Source organism: Camelus bactrianus, chromosome 6, assembly GCF_048773025.1.
Source record: "Camelus bactrianus isolate YW-2024 breed Bactrian camel chromosome 6, ASM4877302v1, whole genome shotgun sequence".
Taxonomy (NCBI): domain Eukaryota; kingdom Metazoa; phylum Chordata; class Mammalia; order Artiodactyla; family Camelidae; genus Camelus; species Camelus bactrianus.
Genome location: NC_133544.1, coordinates 23109816 through 23126376, shown reverse-complemented (window position 1 = coordinate 23126376; position 16561 = coordinate 23109816). Strand labels below are relative to the sequence as shown.

The window sequence follows — 16561 nt, the reverse complement described above, 5'->3', positions numbered from 1 at the left end:
GTTGGCATCTCCGGGGGTCCTTCAAGAGGGCAGTTTAACTAGAGGTTAGGAAAGGACCTGAGCCCAAAGGGAATGAGCCTCAAGAGTACTTGAGATTCTGAGCCCAGCTGGGAGGGATCTGGAAAGATCTGGCGGATCGCTCTCCCGGGGACCACTGAGCACCCAGTCTGGATGCCAGCAGGGGGTAAAAATCGGGGCCCCTTGGCTGGATGGGTTGCAGGCAAGCTTGGTGCCAGTGCTGTCCTCCCCTCTCCCTGCAGGTTAACACGGCCCTGAAGAAACTGAATATCTCTATGAACAGCTTTGGGAACGAGGGGGCTTCGGCCCTAGGGGAGGTCCTCAGACTCAACAACTGCCTGGCCCACCTGGACGTCAGCAGCAACAACATCAGCAACGAAGGGCTCTCCAAGATCAGCAGAGGGCTGGAGGCGAATGAGAGCCTCAGAGTTCTGAGGGTGAGGTCACTACCTGAGCTGGGCACGGGACGCCTGGTGTGTGTGTGTGTGCGTGTGCGTGTGCGTGCGCGCGTGTGTGTGTGTGTGATGTCTGTGCATCCATGTGTGTGTTCATGCATCCGTGTGTGTATATCTGTGTGTGTCTGTGCATCCATATGTGTGTGTGCTCCCACGTTTGAGCAGGCATGTGTGTGTCTGTGTGTGTTGTGGTTGGGGCAGCAGGACGATGGGGCTGAGTGTTGCTGCAGGGAAAATCTACCTTGTGCTTCACATGTGTGGAAATCCTTGGCCATCTTCCTGATATAAACCCAGTGTCACCCTCTGCTCTCACCAGGTGCGTGGTCTTCCTTCCTCCCATCTGGATCTCCTCCAGATTCTTTCCACACTGCAGTGGCCAGAGTGTGCGTTTTGAGCATAAATCTGCCTTCCATCCCCACCCCAATCTGCTCTCCTCCCGCTTAAACCTCCCACAGCTGCCATTGCTCAAATCCAGTTCTCTCACCCCGTGTACTTCTCCAGCCTCGGTTTACCACCTGCTCTCCTTTGCGCTCCGGCCACGGCCTCAGGGTCTTCTTTCATCCCCTTTCCCACCAAAGCTTTGCCCAAGCTGCTTCCTCCCCCGCTGTCCCCTCCACAGGCCTCAGAGCACAGCTGGAGCAGCGATTCCTCAGGGACCTGCCGGGACCTGTAGACCCTGTCCCCCTTCACCCAGAACTCACCTGAGTCTTTCCTTACACTCTCATTTGGGTGACTTTGACTATCTGTCACCATCGGTGCGAAAGCTCCATGAGAACAAAGATGTGTTTGGTTTTGCCCGTTATTATTATACTCCTGGTACCCAGAGAGTCCTGGGTGTGTAGTAGATGCCCAATGAATATTTATTAAGTGGATGAATGAATACCTATTTCATTTTAAATTAATCTGCTTATAGAAGCTAATTTATAACATAGAAGCTCTTGGGAAGTTGGGAAACACATGAAAGATGAGGACTTCTGTTAACAAGTCCCCTTTCTGGGGCTCCTAACACAAGCCAGGTCCCGTTTCAAGCGATTTGCCTCCTAACTGCCCAATCTTACAAAGCAGGCTCCGTTAACCCCACTTGTCAGATGAGAAAACTGAGGCTGCATGACTTGTTAGGCCATGCAGCTAGCAAGGAGCAGGGGGAGATCAGCTCTACCTGGCTTTCTACTGCAGCTCCAGCTCCCACAAGATGTGGGGGTGACCCTGAGGGGACCACAGACACAGGGGTGTTGGAAGAAGAATGGGAGGTAAGAACTCCCAGTGACAATGAGCTGGCTTTCAAGAGGACAGCCACCTGAGAGCTGCTGAGGTTGACAAGAGAGAGTCAGATTCCAACCAGGGGAGGGAGGGTGGTGACAGCAGACCAGACCAGGCGCCATCTGATGGGGGAGCAGAGAGTCCGGCCTGGCTGGAGGTGCACCAGGTGTAACTCAGAGAAGAGGGACTGACCCAACCTGCAAAGGGTTCAGCCTCAGTGTCCAATGAAGCGAAGGAAAGTTCAGAGAATCTATATCTTAAAAAGACTAACAACCTGCCTCAGCAAAATGGCATCAGGGATTGTCTCTGGTTAGCGGGATATAGGAGATTTTAACATTTTCCCCTACCTCTTTTTAAATTTTTCTGCATTTACCACATATTTTATCTTCATCTTAATATATTTTAGCTTTTAAAAACGTTTTAAAGATGAAAGGAAAAAAGCTTAAAATGTAACTCTTAGTTGGACCAGAGGTGGAAGACTTAATCAATTTGCCACTGGAATTATCTCTTGTTCACAGCCAGCCCCACCCAGCCCTCCTTTCCCTGACCTTGGAAAAATAAGGAATTCTCTCCAGAAATGAGTCAAACAAGAGTCTAGTTGCTAAGCCCTTTGAGGGCAGGGCTCCAGGCTGATTTTTCTCACTGGAGTATGTCAGAGTCTGGGAAATGCCAGAAACATAGTAGATATTCAATAAAGGTTCGGCCTGCCTCGTCAGGAAACCACCAGCGGAGAGCCTTCAGCAGTAGCAACTCACATTCACTGGCTGCTTACTATGTGCCGTGTTCTGTCTCTTTTATTGGAGGTACTGGGGATTGAACCCAGGACCTCATGCATGCTAAGCATGCGCTCTAGCACTGAGCTATTTCCCATCCTTTGCCATGCTCTCTTTTGAATGCTTTGCTTGAAGTCATTTATTGATTCTGCAGAGCAGCCCTCAGCAATAGGTACTTGGTGGTCAGGGAATTAACTCAAGGCCAGAAAGCTGGTAAGCAGAGCCCCTGGGCTGCGTGCTCCCTGCTGTTTGCCTCTACACCACGTCTCAGTGGCTCCCAGCGCCGTTGGGATAATGCCCTGAGTACTTAGCTAAGCCCACAGGGTCCTGTGTGATCCCACCCATCACAGCCTGTGGCCTTGCTCTCTCTGCATCTGCTCATGAAACGTTTCCTTTTGCTCAAACACCTCTGCACCTTTGCACTCACCCACCCAGGTCGTCTTTGGTGCATCTTATTCCCTCCTCTGGTCCTGCCCACCTTCTGCATACCTAACTAATCCCCATTAGTCCTGCAAGGCTTAGCTCAAGTGTCCCCTCCACCATATGGGATGCCCCTTTCCCCTTGCTCCTCCAGTACCAGTGGGTACCTCTGTCACTGCCATCATCGCCCTCTGATGTCATTTGCTTGTTTGTCTATGTCCCCGTCTAGAGTGTAAGCTGAGGGCAGAGATCTTGTCATGTCTGCCTGTGCATCCCTCAGTGCTTAACCCAGTGACTGGCACGTGGCAGGCCCAATAGATGTTGTTTTGGATGGATGGATGCATGGATGAGCAGTGAGATGGACAAGTGGATGGATGACTGGACAAACAGACAGACAGGGAGATAGGTGCTTACAGAGAATTGTGGGAGGAAGACAGAGACTGTGATTTGGTGGGAAGAAATGCAAGCGGTGCTCTGAGCCAGCCTCTCCTGTCCCCATCTCTGCCTCCTCCTGTCTCGCCCCTCCTTCCACAGCTTTTCCTGAACCCTATAAGTATGGATGGGGCTGTTTTACTGATCCTGTCCATCAAGAGGAACCCCAAATCCAAGATGGAAGACATTGACATTTCCGTAAGTGATCAAATGGTAGTCACTCACACCAGGTGGCAAGCCAGTTACCACGGCCACTGTGTCTTGGGTGCCAATATCTCTAGTCCTCAGGGCCCTAACACAAATGCTCCATGAAAAGATCAATCCTTTTGGAATAGAGCTCTGCCACCTCCAGGGGTCCTTTTTGTAGGAGTAGCCATTCAGTCAATAACATCACAGTGTGAAATGATTTACCAGATTCTGGGAACCCAGGACCTGCGCCCCTGGAGAGGGCCTGAGGGCAGAGAGGAGGAGCACCAGAAACAAAGGCAGGGGGTCCCCAGAGCAGAGTTGTCTACTGTCAGCTTTGCCAGTGGATGGCTTTGAATCTTAGAATGCTTCCAGAACCACAGGATTTTTAGAATCAGAGTATTAAAACACGTACACACTTGTGTTTCCATGTCCTGACTCAGCCTACTCTACCCAGAGTAGCATTTGAGGGTAAAACAAAAAACTGTGATGGAGGAGGGAAGCCTGAGACGATGACTTCACTCCGCCAGGTGCTCTTGCCTGAATCATCCCAGAGCTGGTGCTCGCAGTATCCTCTGCTCATCTACTATTCTATACTCTTTTTTTAAACTCCAAAGCAATTTTATAGATGCCAGCTCATTCGATCCTACTCTGGGAGGTAGGTAGAGTGTATTTGTGACCTAGGACCACCAAAGCAAAGTACACAAAGCAGGGGGCTTAAATGATAGAAATGTATTGTATCACAGTTCTGGAAGCGAGAAGTCCAAGGCCAAGGTATTGGTAGGGGTGGTTCCTCCAGAGGACTGTGAGGAAGAATGTGTTCCATGCTCCTCTCCCCACTTCTGGTAGTTTGCTGGCAATCTTTGCTGTTCAGTCTTTTGCTCTGCTTGTAGACACATCACCCTAATTTCTGCCTTCAGCCTCAGATGGCATTCTCCCTGTGTGCATGTCTATCTCTGTGCCCATATGTTCCCTTTTTATAAGACCACCATTCATATCCGATTAGGGTGAATATCTTTGTTTTAACTTGATCATCAGCAAAGACCCTGTTTCCCAGTTGTCACAATCACAGGTACTGGGGGGTTAGGACTTCAGCATCTTTTGGGGGGGATACAATTCAACCCATAACAAGTACTTTTCCTCATTTTCCCATTTTCCCATTTTACATGTAAGGAGACTGAAACAGAGAGGTTAGGTTACTTGCCCAGGACCACAAAGCAAGTGAGAAACACAGCAAGGAGTAGACCCAGGGCTTCTTCCTTCTACTGTAGAGTTCTGTAAAGGTACAGTGTTAAAGTCCTTTTACATTTGTTTAATGCCACACAGATACAATGTTTGGTTAAGATTTTAATACCTTACAGTTCCATCAGTGATGATATTTTGAATTTGATACCCAAGCTTCTTGGAATTTAATAAGTAAAATGTGGGCTTATATTTGCCACAGATTATAAAACATTGTAACAACATACCTGCTTTTCTTTTCACTGTGTTCCCTCACCCCTTCCTCCTTGCCCTAGTCTCCTTCTTGTGTTCGTGGGTCTTCCCCTCCGAGCCCCTCTCCCCACCCTCATCCTGTAGCCCTGACCTGCACCCCACGATGCTGCCTTTGCCCCCACCCCGCCCTGCCTCTGAGTCTCAGCCACATGTCCAGATTTTGTTAGCATTCAGTTTTCCCACACCTGTAGTGCAGGTTGGAAGGTATGAACCCCAGCACCGCCTTGGGGTGTCTGAGGGGATGTTAGCAATGGTGCTGTTTAGCCGCAAGACGTCATAGAAAGCCCTGAGCTGGGCTCACCCTGCCACTCAACCAGCCTACCAGAGCAAATAGGTCTGAATTGGCGTTTTCCTTCCCTCTTGTTAACGATGCCACCAGAACTCTAAGTGGTGTTGGAATCCCTCCCTTGTAGATGCTTCTAGAACTTTCTCTAGAATATCTACAAAGGAGAGGGAGGAAGTCTTCAGCCCTTAAGCATGAGTTCAATGCTTTGAAAAGGCAAAATGTTCTCAGAACCCCATCTGAGGAAGGAAGCAGGTCGATCACACTGATGAAGGCCAGGTTTGATCAAATGCAATTACACAGGACACGTGTTCTCCTGCAGCCTCTGCACCAGCTCTGAGGGCACTTCCACGAAGGGAGGGGTTTCCCAGTGCGTTTTGAGCTGTGACAGGTTTGCTGGAATGAGGGATGCTCTGCCCAGGCCCCTGCTCTGAAGACCAGCACTGGTGCAGAAACAGGTTTTCAGGCCTTTGTCTGGGGACCATTCTCACAACCCCACAGCAGTGTCCCATCTGTCACACCCAGACACCTATGCTTAACCTCCAAGAGCAGAGCTGAGCTGACAGTATGTGACAGGCCACCAGCGCCCAACTAGAACATCCAGTCAAAGTCACATGGGAAACTTACAAGTCAAACCACAAGCTCTAAAAAAGATGAACCATCCCAGTCTAGATGCAGCCAGCAGAACAAACTAGAAAAGACAGCACAAAGACTTTGTTGGGGGAGGAGCTGCTGGTCTGGGAGGTGGCACCATGGCAGTGCCCTCCCCCCGACAGGTCCCCTCTCTCTCTGCTTCAGAACGTGCTGGTGTCTGAGCAGTTCGTGAAAATATTGGATGGAGTGTGCGCCATCCACCCCCAGCTGGACGTGACATACAAGGCAGTGCAAGGCCTCTCCACCAAGAAAACCCTCTTCACTTGGACGAGTCCCTTGAAACTGATCCAGGTGAGCCCTGCTTTCCTCTCGGAGCCCCCAGAGACCCCTGCAGAAAGCTGACCTTTGGCTCAGCTTCCCAGAGTCTCCCCTCCCCTGAGGGCGTCTGCACAAGCCTCTCTGACAAGGAATGTCTCAGATGTAGAATGTTCCCTGCATCTGCCGGATCCCTCAGCAGTGCTTTCTGACTGCCAGATGAAGCAGAAGGGGCTTGGAACAGGATGGTTTCTACCATCCAGGCTCCTCCACTTGCTGCTGTTTGACCAAAGTGCCCTGTGCCTCAGTCTCTTCATCCGTAAAATGGGCATAATAATAGTACCCACCCCAACAGGGCTGCTGTGAAGATTAAAGTGTATAATATACGTGACGGGCTCAGAACAATGCCTGGCATATAAAAGGACACAGTTAATGCAGGCTCTTTCTGATAGCTGGTAAGGATGCCAAGATGTCCTGAACTTATGCTGGCTTCAGCTAAAGAGGAACCCTCAAGTCTTCTATTCCAGTGGTCGTCTGACTCTGGCTCGAGTCTCAGATTATGTCTGGCTGTCACAGGAGGCAGATGTAACAGTGGAAATAAAAATTCAGAGGATATTAGAGCTGGAAGAGGAGTGTTGGAGCTCCCCTGGTCTGATGGCCTCGCAGAGCAGCGACCAGCCCAGGCCTGGTGTTTCCACCGCCGCCGGCTCTCACTCCAGTGAGCAGGTGACAGGCATGCTGCAGGGCGCAGATGGGTTAGACCTGGGGCAGCAGGGATAGTTCCCTGCAAATGCAGGTTCTGCTGGGTATGTGCCCCCAGGCTGCTTCCTGCCCCTGGTTGTTCTGCTCTGTGCCTTCATTTCCAGAACTAAATAGAAGAGCTCTTGCATGAAAGTTATCATTGTATGAAAAGTTCTAGAAGGCAAAGCGGCATCAAATATCTTACCAGTAAGATGACATCAGGTGGAAACAAGGGGAAACCTGTTTTGCAAGAAGAGCAGGAATGGAGTTATCTGATGCAAAGTGGGGGCCTCGCCCCCTTGTTTTAAAACAGTAGAGGAGAGGAATCCCAGAGGAGAGACCCAGCCATACTACAATGTAAACCAGAGTCCTTCCTCTCTGGCACCCAACAATCTGCTTGGGAAGATGGCACAGATGCAGTAATTTCTAATAGAAAGTGTCAGATGAGAAATAATAAACAAGTGACAAAGGTAGCAAATGCAATCCAAAATAGAGGTCACGGCAGGACTGGGCACAGAAAAGGATGCTTCCTGGCAGAATTGGGGTTGGGCAAGGGCCCTGAAGAGCAGAAAGGATTCAGGTGAGCGGTTCTGGGAAGAGGATTCCCACTGGCCAAGAAGCAGAGTGGGGGTCACATGCTGTGCATTTGGGGGATGGGAACCGAACCTCGTGGCTCCCATCTCACAGGGACACCTGGGAGTTAAGGCTGCAGGGGGAGGCTGGGGATGGAAGTGGCAGTCCTCAGGTTTTAAGCTGAGAGTGGGGTTTGATTCCACAGGGAGTAGGGAGCCAGTGAGTGTTGCTGAGCAGGGGGTATGGGGTGAATCCAGCAGGACAGAGGGATGATTTTTCTGGCAACAGGTGGGGAAATGAACTGACAGAGGTAAATATGAGAGTGGGGAAAACCAATGAGAACACGATTGTAGTATTCTCCATACAGAAGGATAACTTGGCTGAGAATGACAATGGAGGTGGAGGGGCAGACGTAGGAGATACCTTTACGGAGCATCTCCAGTGAGTGTGTGTGTGTGTGTGTGTGTGTGTGTGCGGGCGTGCGCGCGCGCGCTGGGAAAAGGGAGGTCTGTGGGGAAAGGAGAGAGCCAACGACAACCAGTAGTCTTTAAGCCCTGTAGACTGAAAGAGAGATGGTAACATTGCCAGTAGTAGGGAACTCCAGTGGGGAAAGGGGCCACCCCTCGCCCTGCCCCCCTCTCTGGCCTCATCACTCCTGTTCTCCCCCTTCATCTGCCACATTTCCGTCTGCTGGATCTCTCCCCGTTCCTTTTTGCATCAGTTCTCTCTTACCTTTAACTCTAGATCCCTCCACCTGGAACAGCCTTCCTCCTGCCCTCTGTGTCTCACTCACTCCTCCTACTGTCTAGGTCTGCCCTCAGGAGTCACTTTTTCTTCGGGCAGCCCTTCCCACATTCCCTGGTCAGGAGTAAGTGCCCTTAGCATGTGCTCCCGCAGCCCTTTGCCTCAGCCTCTCGCCGCAGGACCCTGAACTACTCCAGGGCGGGAGCTACTTTGAGGCTTATCAGTAGCACCTACTGAAGTAACGGGCCTTTGTCTGAGTCAAGGTTCTTAGTTGCTGACCACAGAATCTACTCTACCTCGGTTGAGCCAGGAGGGATATATCACTGGAGATAGACCACAGAAACATTAGGAGGCTGAAGAAACAGACTCTAGGTTTAGATTCCAGAAATGGCTCCCCAAACACCCCAGTTGGGTTGCCAGGATGGCTGCTGCTTCTGCCTCTAATGGGAATCACCCACTGAATCAAGAAGTCACCCCCACAGCTGCCGGCGGCCTGCTCTCTCCAAATCAGATGGGCCACATGCATGCCTCACCCACGGGCTTGACGAAACCCATCCCATTGCAACCCCAGCTTTGGTTGGGAAATGCTGATTTTTAGTTTTCAGGCCTCTGCATTACAGAGAGGTGCGGTATGAAGGAACGGGACTGGGTGTCGAGGGCTCAGCCACGCTCTCGGCCACAGCCCTCAGTGGCAGTTTGCAGAATTCAGCTGATTGAGGTTCACTCTGGATGTGCTGCTTTGCGGTACACATCGGGTGTCAGCATGGACTTGGGAGCAGCTGTTAAGGAGGCAGCACTGGAAATGTAGGTTTGCGATTCACCCGGGAGTGAGGGGTGGGGTAGGCAGTGCACAGCAGAGAGGGAAATGGGGGGACAGAAGAGCAGGGGCCAGGCACTGACCCCTGAGGAGGTCCTCTGTGAGCAGGGGTGTCCGCAGAAACATCTATCGATACAGCTGGGCCTTGCCCGTGGCCATGTGAGAGTGGGAGGAGAAGAGAAACAGAAAGATACTGAAAAGGGACCCAAAAGATTATTTAATAATATTGGAAAGGAGTTCAGAATATATGAATACAGTGCATTTTATAAAACAGTGCGTACAGGAGAAAGATCGCTAGAGAGACAGGTAGATGGAAAAACACACAAGGTGTTACCTCTGGGTGGTGGGACTGGATTCATGGGTTGAGGTTATTTTTCATTTTCTCCTTTCTACTAATTTAAAACTACCTTACAATGTGAGTAGGTAAAATTTTTGAGACAAAAACAATCAAATATTATTTTTAAAATACTGAAACACAGTGCATCTCCATATAAGAATGTGTGTAAAACAGGGGTAATTCTATGAATTCTGGGAGACTCTCCTGCTGGTCATGCTGCATCGCTGTGTTTTGGTCTTTTGGTCTCTGAGCTAACAGCATCCCACCCATACCCACAGAGCACTGTCTCTGCTTGTCTTAGTGGAGGCAGCTTCAAAGCCAAACACTACATTGCAACACGATCCATGCGGTGGGAGTGTCTACTCCAGTCCTCCAAGGAGCGAATGGAGGGAGGGCAGGGAGGGTCTGCTCAGTGCGGGTGGGGGCAAACACATAGGAACCATCCTGGCGTGAGGTTCTGCCGAGACTCTGCACAGAGTCTGCACAGAGTGCTCACAGATGGAGACCGTGTTCCAGCTCCTGAGTCTGCCTCCTCACACGCACCCCCCATCTCCCCCTAGCCTGGGAGGTCTGGGAGCTCGCTGCCCTTTGTCAGGATGAGGCGGTGGGGGTTGTTACAGATGTTACAAGGCCGCCTGTTTGCTCCTGGTGTCTCCTGCTTCTCTCAGAGCTACGCAGACCAACACAAAATCTCCATCCTGGACTTCTTCAGGAGTCTGAACCCTAGTGGAGAGACGATGATGTCTGTGGGCGCCTTCCGGAAAGCTATGATACAGGTGCACTGGTTCCCAGGCTGCAGGCACTGCGTGTGCATGTGTGTGTGTGTGAGAGAGAGAGACAGACAGACACAAAGCCTGAGCACTTCCTAGAGCTCCCTGGGGCAGGCTGTGGGAAGCCGCACCTCCTTTATCTAGACCCCAGAGGACACCTAGGACCTCCCCCAATCGCCTGTTGAAGCCATTCTCTGCACTGCATGGCTGGATGCCACTGGGGACCTGAGGTGCTGTCTAAAGACACGCACTCTTCACCTTCTAGGTCTTTCTCCCCAGTGCATTTGGCTGCTGGGCAGATCTGAAAAGGGAGCAGGAGAAGAGACCACATCCCAAAGCCCCAGCACTTCACCTTTGGCCCCATCATCTCGCCTGAGATCTCACACTCCCCCCCAATATGATGGAGGTGCTGAGGGCCCCCCTGAAATGCAAACGTGGAAAGATCCATCACCAGAGCAGCCCGAGGAAGGACTGGGCCCTGCAAGAATAGGACCTTGTGGGGGCCCAGGTTGGGGGTTAAGACCCTCAGCAGGGCACATGGTGAAGAGGACCGGTCAGGACTCAGTGGCAGGAAGGAAAGGATGAACTTCCTATGCTGCAGAGGAGCATTCTTATCCACCCCCGGGGTGCCCACTCCACCTGGCTCCCCATCCCCTCCACCCCTGCTGCTGCCCAGAAACAGGACATGCTCTGGTGTCTCGGCGATGACCCATGGGCGGGGGGCTTCTTCCTGCCCTACATATTGTGGGTTCAGTTTCCTCTGAGCCCTCGGTTGCCAGCCGTGGTACCTAGGGGAGTGAGGCGTTAGGTAGTGTGTGTGTGTGTGTGTGTGTGTGTGTGTGTGTGTGTGTGTTTGTGCGTGCATGCACAGACATGCGCACATGCATGTGCAGTGGGGGAGGCCTGAAGGCAGGGGAACAGAGCTCCATTGACCTCTCATGTTCTATCCACCTCTTCAGCAAAACAAGGTCCCCATAAACCGGTACCAAGTCAGGGAGCTGATAAAGACGCTGGGTGAGAAGACAGACATGGTGGACTTCAGGTCAGTCCCCACCCTGCGGCCTGTCCCCATCTGGGCTACCCCTCTGCCCCAGGTAGGCCCCCAGTTCTCTCCAAGTCACTCTCCCTGGGTTGACCTGAGCCCCCAGGCACAACCTGGGGAAGACTGGAAGTGACACCCGGGACCAAGCGGTTGGAAGCGTGAGGGGTGGTGGGGGTGTGAGCAGGTACCATGGAGGCCCAAACAGGAAGCATCATGGGGGGGGGGTCACACAGACAGACAAGAAGACAGAGGATGGCAAGTCCCAAGTCCGAAGTGTGAGCCGACATGGTGCCCTGGGGAACCACAGGCCATTCAACTCTGTGGGAGCTTATGTGGTCAGGCAGGTTGTGACTTAGGCTGAATTCCTTGAAGGGATCTGAAAGGGCCATGATAATGGTAATAACAGTAACCAACGTCCATGAGCCCTTACCACGTGCCAAGTACTCCACCAGCCACCAAACAGGTGCCTGAATTCTCACGGCCGCCAACAGCTAAAATATTATCAGCCCCATGCTGTGAATGATGAAACAGAGCTTCCAGGAGGAAAGCACAGAGCTAAGTTCCCCCAGCCAGAAAGGGGCAGCCGTGGCCTGTGAAACCCAGATCTGTGGTTCCGGAACTCACTCCACCATGCTCAACCTCCTCACCAAGGCCGCAGGGCCCCGCCGACCTGCGGGTTATCCCATCGGGCCCCTGTGTATTGTAGTATCTTTGTGTCTTGTAGTATCCTTAAGGATGTTGGAGGAACCCCCCACCTAGTCCTGCCCCACAAGCCTTCTCCTAAAACCTCTGTTCTTGCCTGGATCAGCATCTCCTGTGTGGAGAAACCCAGCTGCAGACCCTGGTCGACCTAGTAAGGGTGCGGCCCTGCCCAGGGTTCCCAGTCTCCGAGCCTTTTGAATGGGGCAATAATCACAGAGCCTAAGATTGTTTTATAAGAATCAAGAGGAGACAACGCACATAATGGGCTGGCACATGGGGCTGTCACTCAGAAGTGACACCATCACCCAGCAAGCCCCCCCCCCCAGGGTGGCTCAGGCTTGCACACCACCCCGGGGCCCACCCACTCTGTGCTGGTCATGCCCCGGTGCCCTGGACCTCCCCACCTGCCCTCCCTAAAGTGCCGCTCCGGTTCCTTGGGATGCTGGTGGGGAGGGTCCAGGGCGGAGGGACCCAGGTGCTTTCAGGATCAATCACAGGTGCATGTTTCCATAGCTTTTCCCACGTATTGCAATTGAGTGTGTGTGTGTGTGTGTGTGTGTGTGTGTGTGTGTTCTATAGTTGTGAAAAACATGGGTTCTGGGACCAGGCTACCTGAGTTCCAATCCCAGCTCCTGTGGAACCTTGGATAAGTTACCCAGCCTCCCCTTGCCTCAGTTTCCCCATCTGTATTAGGGGGCTAGTAATAGTACTCATGCCGCTGGGAGCTTTTGAGGATTAAATGAGTTAATGCCTGTGAAGCATTTAGAATGCTACCTGGCATGTGGTAGGCTCAGAGTATTGTTTTACCCTCATACACACACACACACACACACACACACACACACACACACAGAGCTTCTTATCATAACTAGAATCATACTGTCTCATTCCTCTGAACTTGCTTTGCCTTGCAATATGTCTCTGTTGTCCATGTTGATACATTTAGAGCCATCTCAGTCTTTTTAACTGCCGCATGGGATTTCATAGTTCAGAAGTCTCATAATTTAATCTCATTGGGTGGACATTTAAGTTATTTCTGGTGTTTTGCTACTACAAATAATAGTCACCAACATTCTTCCGTATTCAGTGTTTGCACACGTGTGATTCTGTAACATGGGCTCGGCAGAGCCGACCCAGGATGAGCGTGTGCACATTCTAAATTCAAATCTGCTGCCGAAGTCCTGCTGACAAGGTAAACCCATCCCCGCCTGTGCGACAGCACCGAGCAGCACCATGCCCCCTGCTCTGCCGAGATGAGATGGGTTTACAGATGGTCTCGATGTATTTGAGCCTGTCTAAGCACTCCCGTCGATCAGCCATGAGGCTGCCTTGGCGCTCAGCATTATCCCCTTACCTTTCAAACCAGTTTCTTGAAAACGACGAGGCCATAGCAACAAGTCTGGTCTGGAAAGAAGTCTCTGCGACTGTGAAGTTTCAGCAAGCCGGCTAGTGGCAGAGAGGAGGCAGAGAGCTGGCTGGAACCTCACCGGACAAACACCAGGGCTGTGAGCGAGCCAATAAAGTCTGGCTTGTGTCTCCGGGCTGGTGGCATGCCCTTACCCAGGGGGGCACCCTCCAGTTTTAGGGGGCACGTCCTTGGTGTCCTCGTTAAGAGCCACAAAGACAAACTGGAAATTCAGGGGTTGCTAGGTGGCAGGAAGAGAGCAGGGGGTGGGGGTGGGGTCAGTGCACAAAAGCAGTCATCATAGTGCTTGTCAGCTGTGTCAAGGGGGAGATTGCTAAGATTCGGGAGGCAGTGACAGAAGGAACAGATGCTCAGGAAATGAGGACAAGGGCCTTTAGAAGCAAATGCTTGGGGGTCACGTGGAGGAAGCCCAGGACAGGAGACAGAGAGAACTGGCATGTAGCCATGGCTTGGTGTGACCTGGCCACCTGAACTTGGAGTCTCATGGTTCCACCTGAAAAGTGCAACAGCTGAAAAAATGGATCCCAATCTGTCCCAGGGATCTGCCATGCTGCATTACTTTGTAAAATTCCTTGGGAAACTGGGGAGGCACGAAGAGCTTAGCAAAAGAAGAGCAGGAATAGCCAAGAACGGCATATACTGAGCAGGTGTGGGGAATGGGCACTGTCAAGGGTTTGGGTTAACCTCACCAGTCATCTTTGGGTTGAACAAGGGCAAGAACTGCACCTGCAACAGTGCCTGTTCATAGTAGGTGCTCAATAAAGAACACCTGTGCAACAAGCAAACTCATTCACCTGGCAATTGTTTGGGGCATGTGGTGGAAGGCTGGGAGGGTTTGGAGAGTGCCCAGGAACTCCCAGTGGAGCGCTGGAACGGCATCTAGGAATCAAGGCATCAGCTCTCAGGTTTCACTTTGCTTCCTCACTGAGGGTAGAGGTGATGCTGAGCCCTGTCTGCACATGTGGCAGAACCATTACTTGAAATAATCCATGTACCCTTCCCCATAGCGTATTTTCCCCTCCCCTCCTCTTTTTAAGGTCTTAGCCTAAAATTGAATTTCCATTAATTGGTTGGTATATGGTCTCAGAGTCAAAACTAGGATGATAAAAAGAAAATAAAGTAACACCATAAGGAGTTTGTGGGATGAAATTCACGTCCACTCTACCCATTGGAGCATGTGGATGGCCCTACTCTGACTCCCCAAATAAATCGGATCCTCTTGAAGTCAGGGAGCCTGTCTTTAAAGTCCATTATAATCTGTGAAATTCTCCATCATGTCCATGCTCATAACCGAGCGTCTAATAATCACTGGTGTCTGGGTGAAACCCTGTGGATTATGAGGCTGTGAAGTATTGAAATTTGCTATGGACTGTGGATTAAGGATCAACAAAAACAGCAAAGTTTTCTTAAGATGCTTTTATTCATCTTTTGTATAAAATTGAAAAGGCAGCACATTCTCTTATCAAATGTTACTTATTGTTTGGGTAGCTTTGGGGAAAGATGGAGATACGGGGAAACAAAATCTCTCCCCACCACCCTCGACCCTCCAGGCCACCCCTTGGCACCACCGCCCCCATAACCCAGGCCAGGCCAAAACCCTGCATGCAGCAGCCCTGGAACCCGCCAGACTGGGGAGTAATTCCTACCCGTGGCCACTAGGTGTCAGGTCAGCTCCAAAAGTCCGCCTGAGGGTGCCGCAGTCTTTGTCAAGCACTTGCCCTGATCTCCCAAACTTCAACCCCCCAGGACCCTGGCATGACATCTGAGCCCAAAAGTGTCCAGCAGCCTGACCCCTGGGCAGACTTGTGCAAGGCTTGGTGTCCTCATTATGAATTGAGGTTATTCACAACTACTTTGCACCCTTGTGAGGAAGAAAATCAGGTGCTCAGTACAAGCTCCAAAAGAATTCAGTCCCCTCCCTGAGCCAGCCCACCCTGGAGCTGGGCCAGACCACAAGAGGAGCCCTGCTCCATCGGGGTGGGGGGTGGGGAACACACCCACCAACAATGGGCTGACTTGTGTTTGATCAGTTTGCTGTGTCAGCACCCCAACAGGCCCTGAAGACCAAGGTGGAGGTAGAGGGGCCTTGCAGGAGTCAGAGAGGCTATCAGGTCAAAGATGGCCCAGAGGCACTGGCTCATAAGCACAGCACTGCAGGGGGTCAGGCTGCAGCTCTGGGAACAGCACTCTGTGTGTGCCCTCCTTCCACACCCAGCTCAGTTTAGCTTCATGCACTAACTCTTTGCATCCTCTCGGGGTGCATCCTCTCCTGTGCGATGGATGATGTCTATCACCCCCTATTTACAGCTGGGGAAATGTGGGCATGGAGAAGGTAAGCATCTCACCCAAAGTCTTCTGCTAGTGAGCAGCAAGGCTGAGGTTCAGACCCCGGCCATATAGCTCTGGCTCCCTGAGATCCAAACCACTGCGTCTCCCCGCCCACTCTGTGGCTTCCACAAAGCTTTGTATCAGCAAGCGGAGTTTAAACGCACTTGCTCTGTTTACACCCTTTCTGTAAGAAATGGAAGAATAACTCTACTGGTAAGCAAGCACAAGCTCCAGGCCAGACGGGACCAGCCAGCAGGAGGGAAGCAAAGGCAGAGATGGCATGCTCTGTTATGGCTGAATTCTCAAGGTCAGGTTGATGTGCCCTCCCTGCCCTGCCCCCTGCCCTCTGCGTGGCTCAGAAATTGCACGAGGGGTGGGGAAGGGGGGTAAGGTGGGAGAATAGAAGGCAGAGTGTGGAATATCTCTGTATGCTAGAATTGTAAAGTGGTTAAGCCTGCAAATGCTGGCACTCTGAGTTTGAATTCTGTCTGGCTTCACCAATGATCAGCTCTGTGACCTTGAGCTAGTCACTCAGCCTCCCTGAATCTCAATTTCCTCATCTGTAAATAAGGATGACAATGGTACCTCCTCCCCATAGAGTTGCTGTGAAATTTTAATGAAATCATGCATGTGGAACACTGAGCCCCACGCCTGGGCACACAGTAAGTGCTTAATATAAGGACAACTTCATTACAGTGGAGTCCCTCCCCTAAGAGGGCGGGGTGTGGGGTGCTGTAGGTCCAGCAAGGCGCATTAGGGGCCAAACTGAGCAGCCATCTTTGAAACACCCAAGTACTGGGTCTCTGAAACACCGTGGGAGGCATTCCAGTCTCGGGCTTTGGCTTAAGACT

General features: G+C 51.5%; 1 protein-coding gene across 1 annotated transcript in view; it reads left to right on the top strand.

Annotated features, from left to right (window-relative positions):
- The window catches only part of LRRC74A (leucine rich repeat containing 74A), a 31214-nt gene extending 17766 nt beyond the window's left edge, over positions 1-13448 (top strand). The window contains exons 9-14 of the mRNA XM_074365201.1: positions 261-455; positions 3461-3556; positions 6120-6266; positions 10111-10218; positions 11172-11254; positions 13323-13448. Coding sequence (XP_074221302.1) covers positions 261-455; positions 3461-3556; positions 6120-6266; positions 10111-10218; positions 11172-11254; positions 13323-13347 — 654 coding nt within the window. The 3' untranslated portion in view covers positions 13348-13448. The remainder of the gene's footprint in view (positions 1-260; positions 456-3460; positions 3557-6119; positions 6267-10110; positions 10219-11171; positions 11255-13322) is intronic.
- Positions 13449-16561: the final 3113 nt, after the last annotated feature.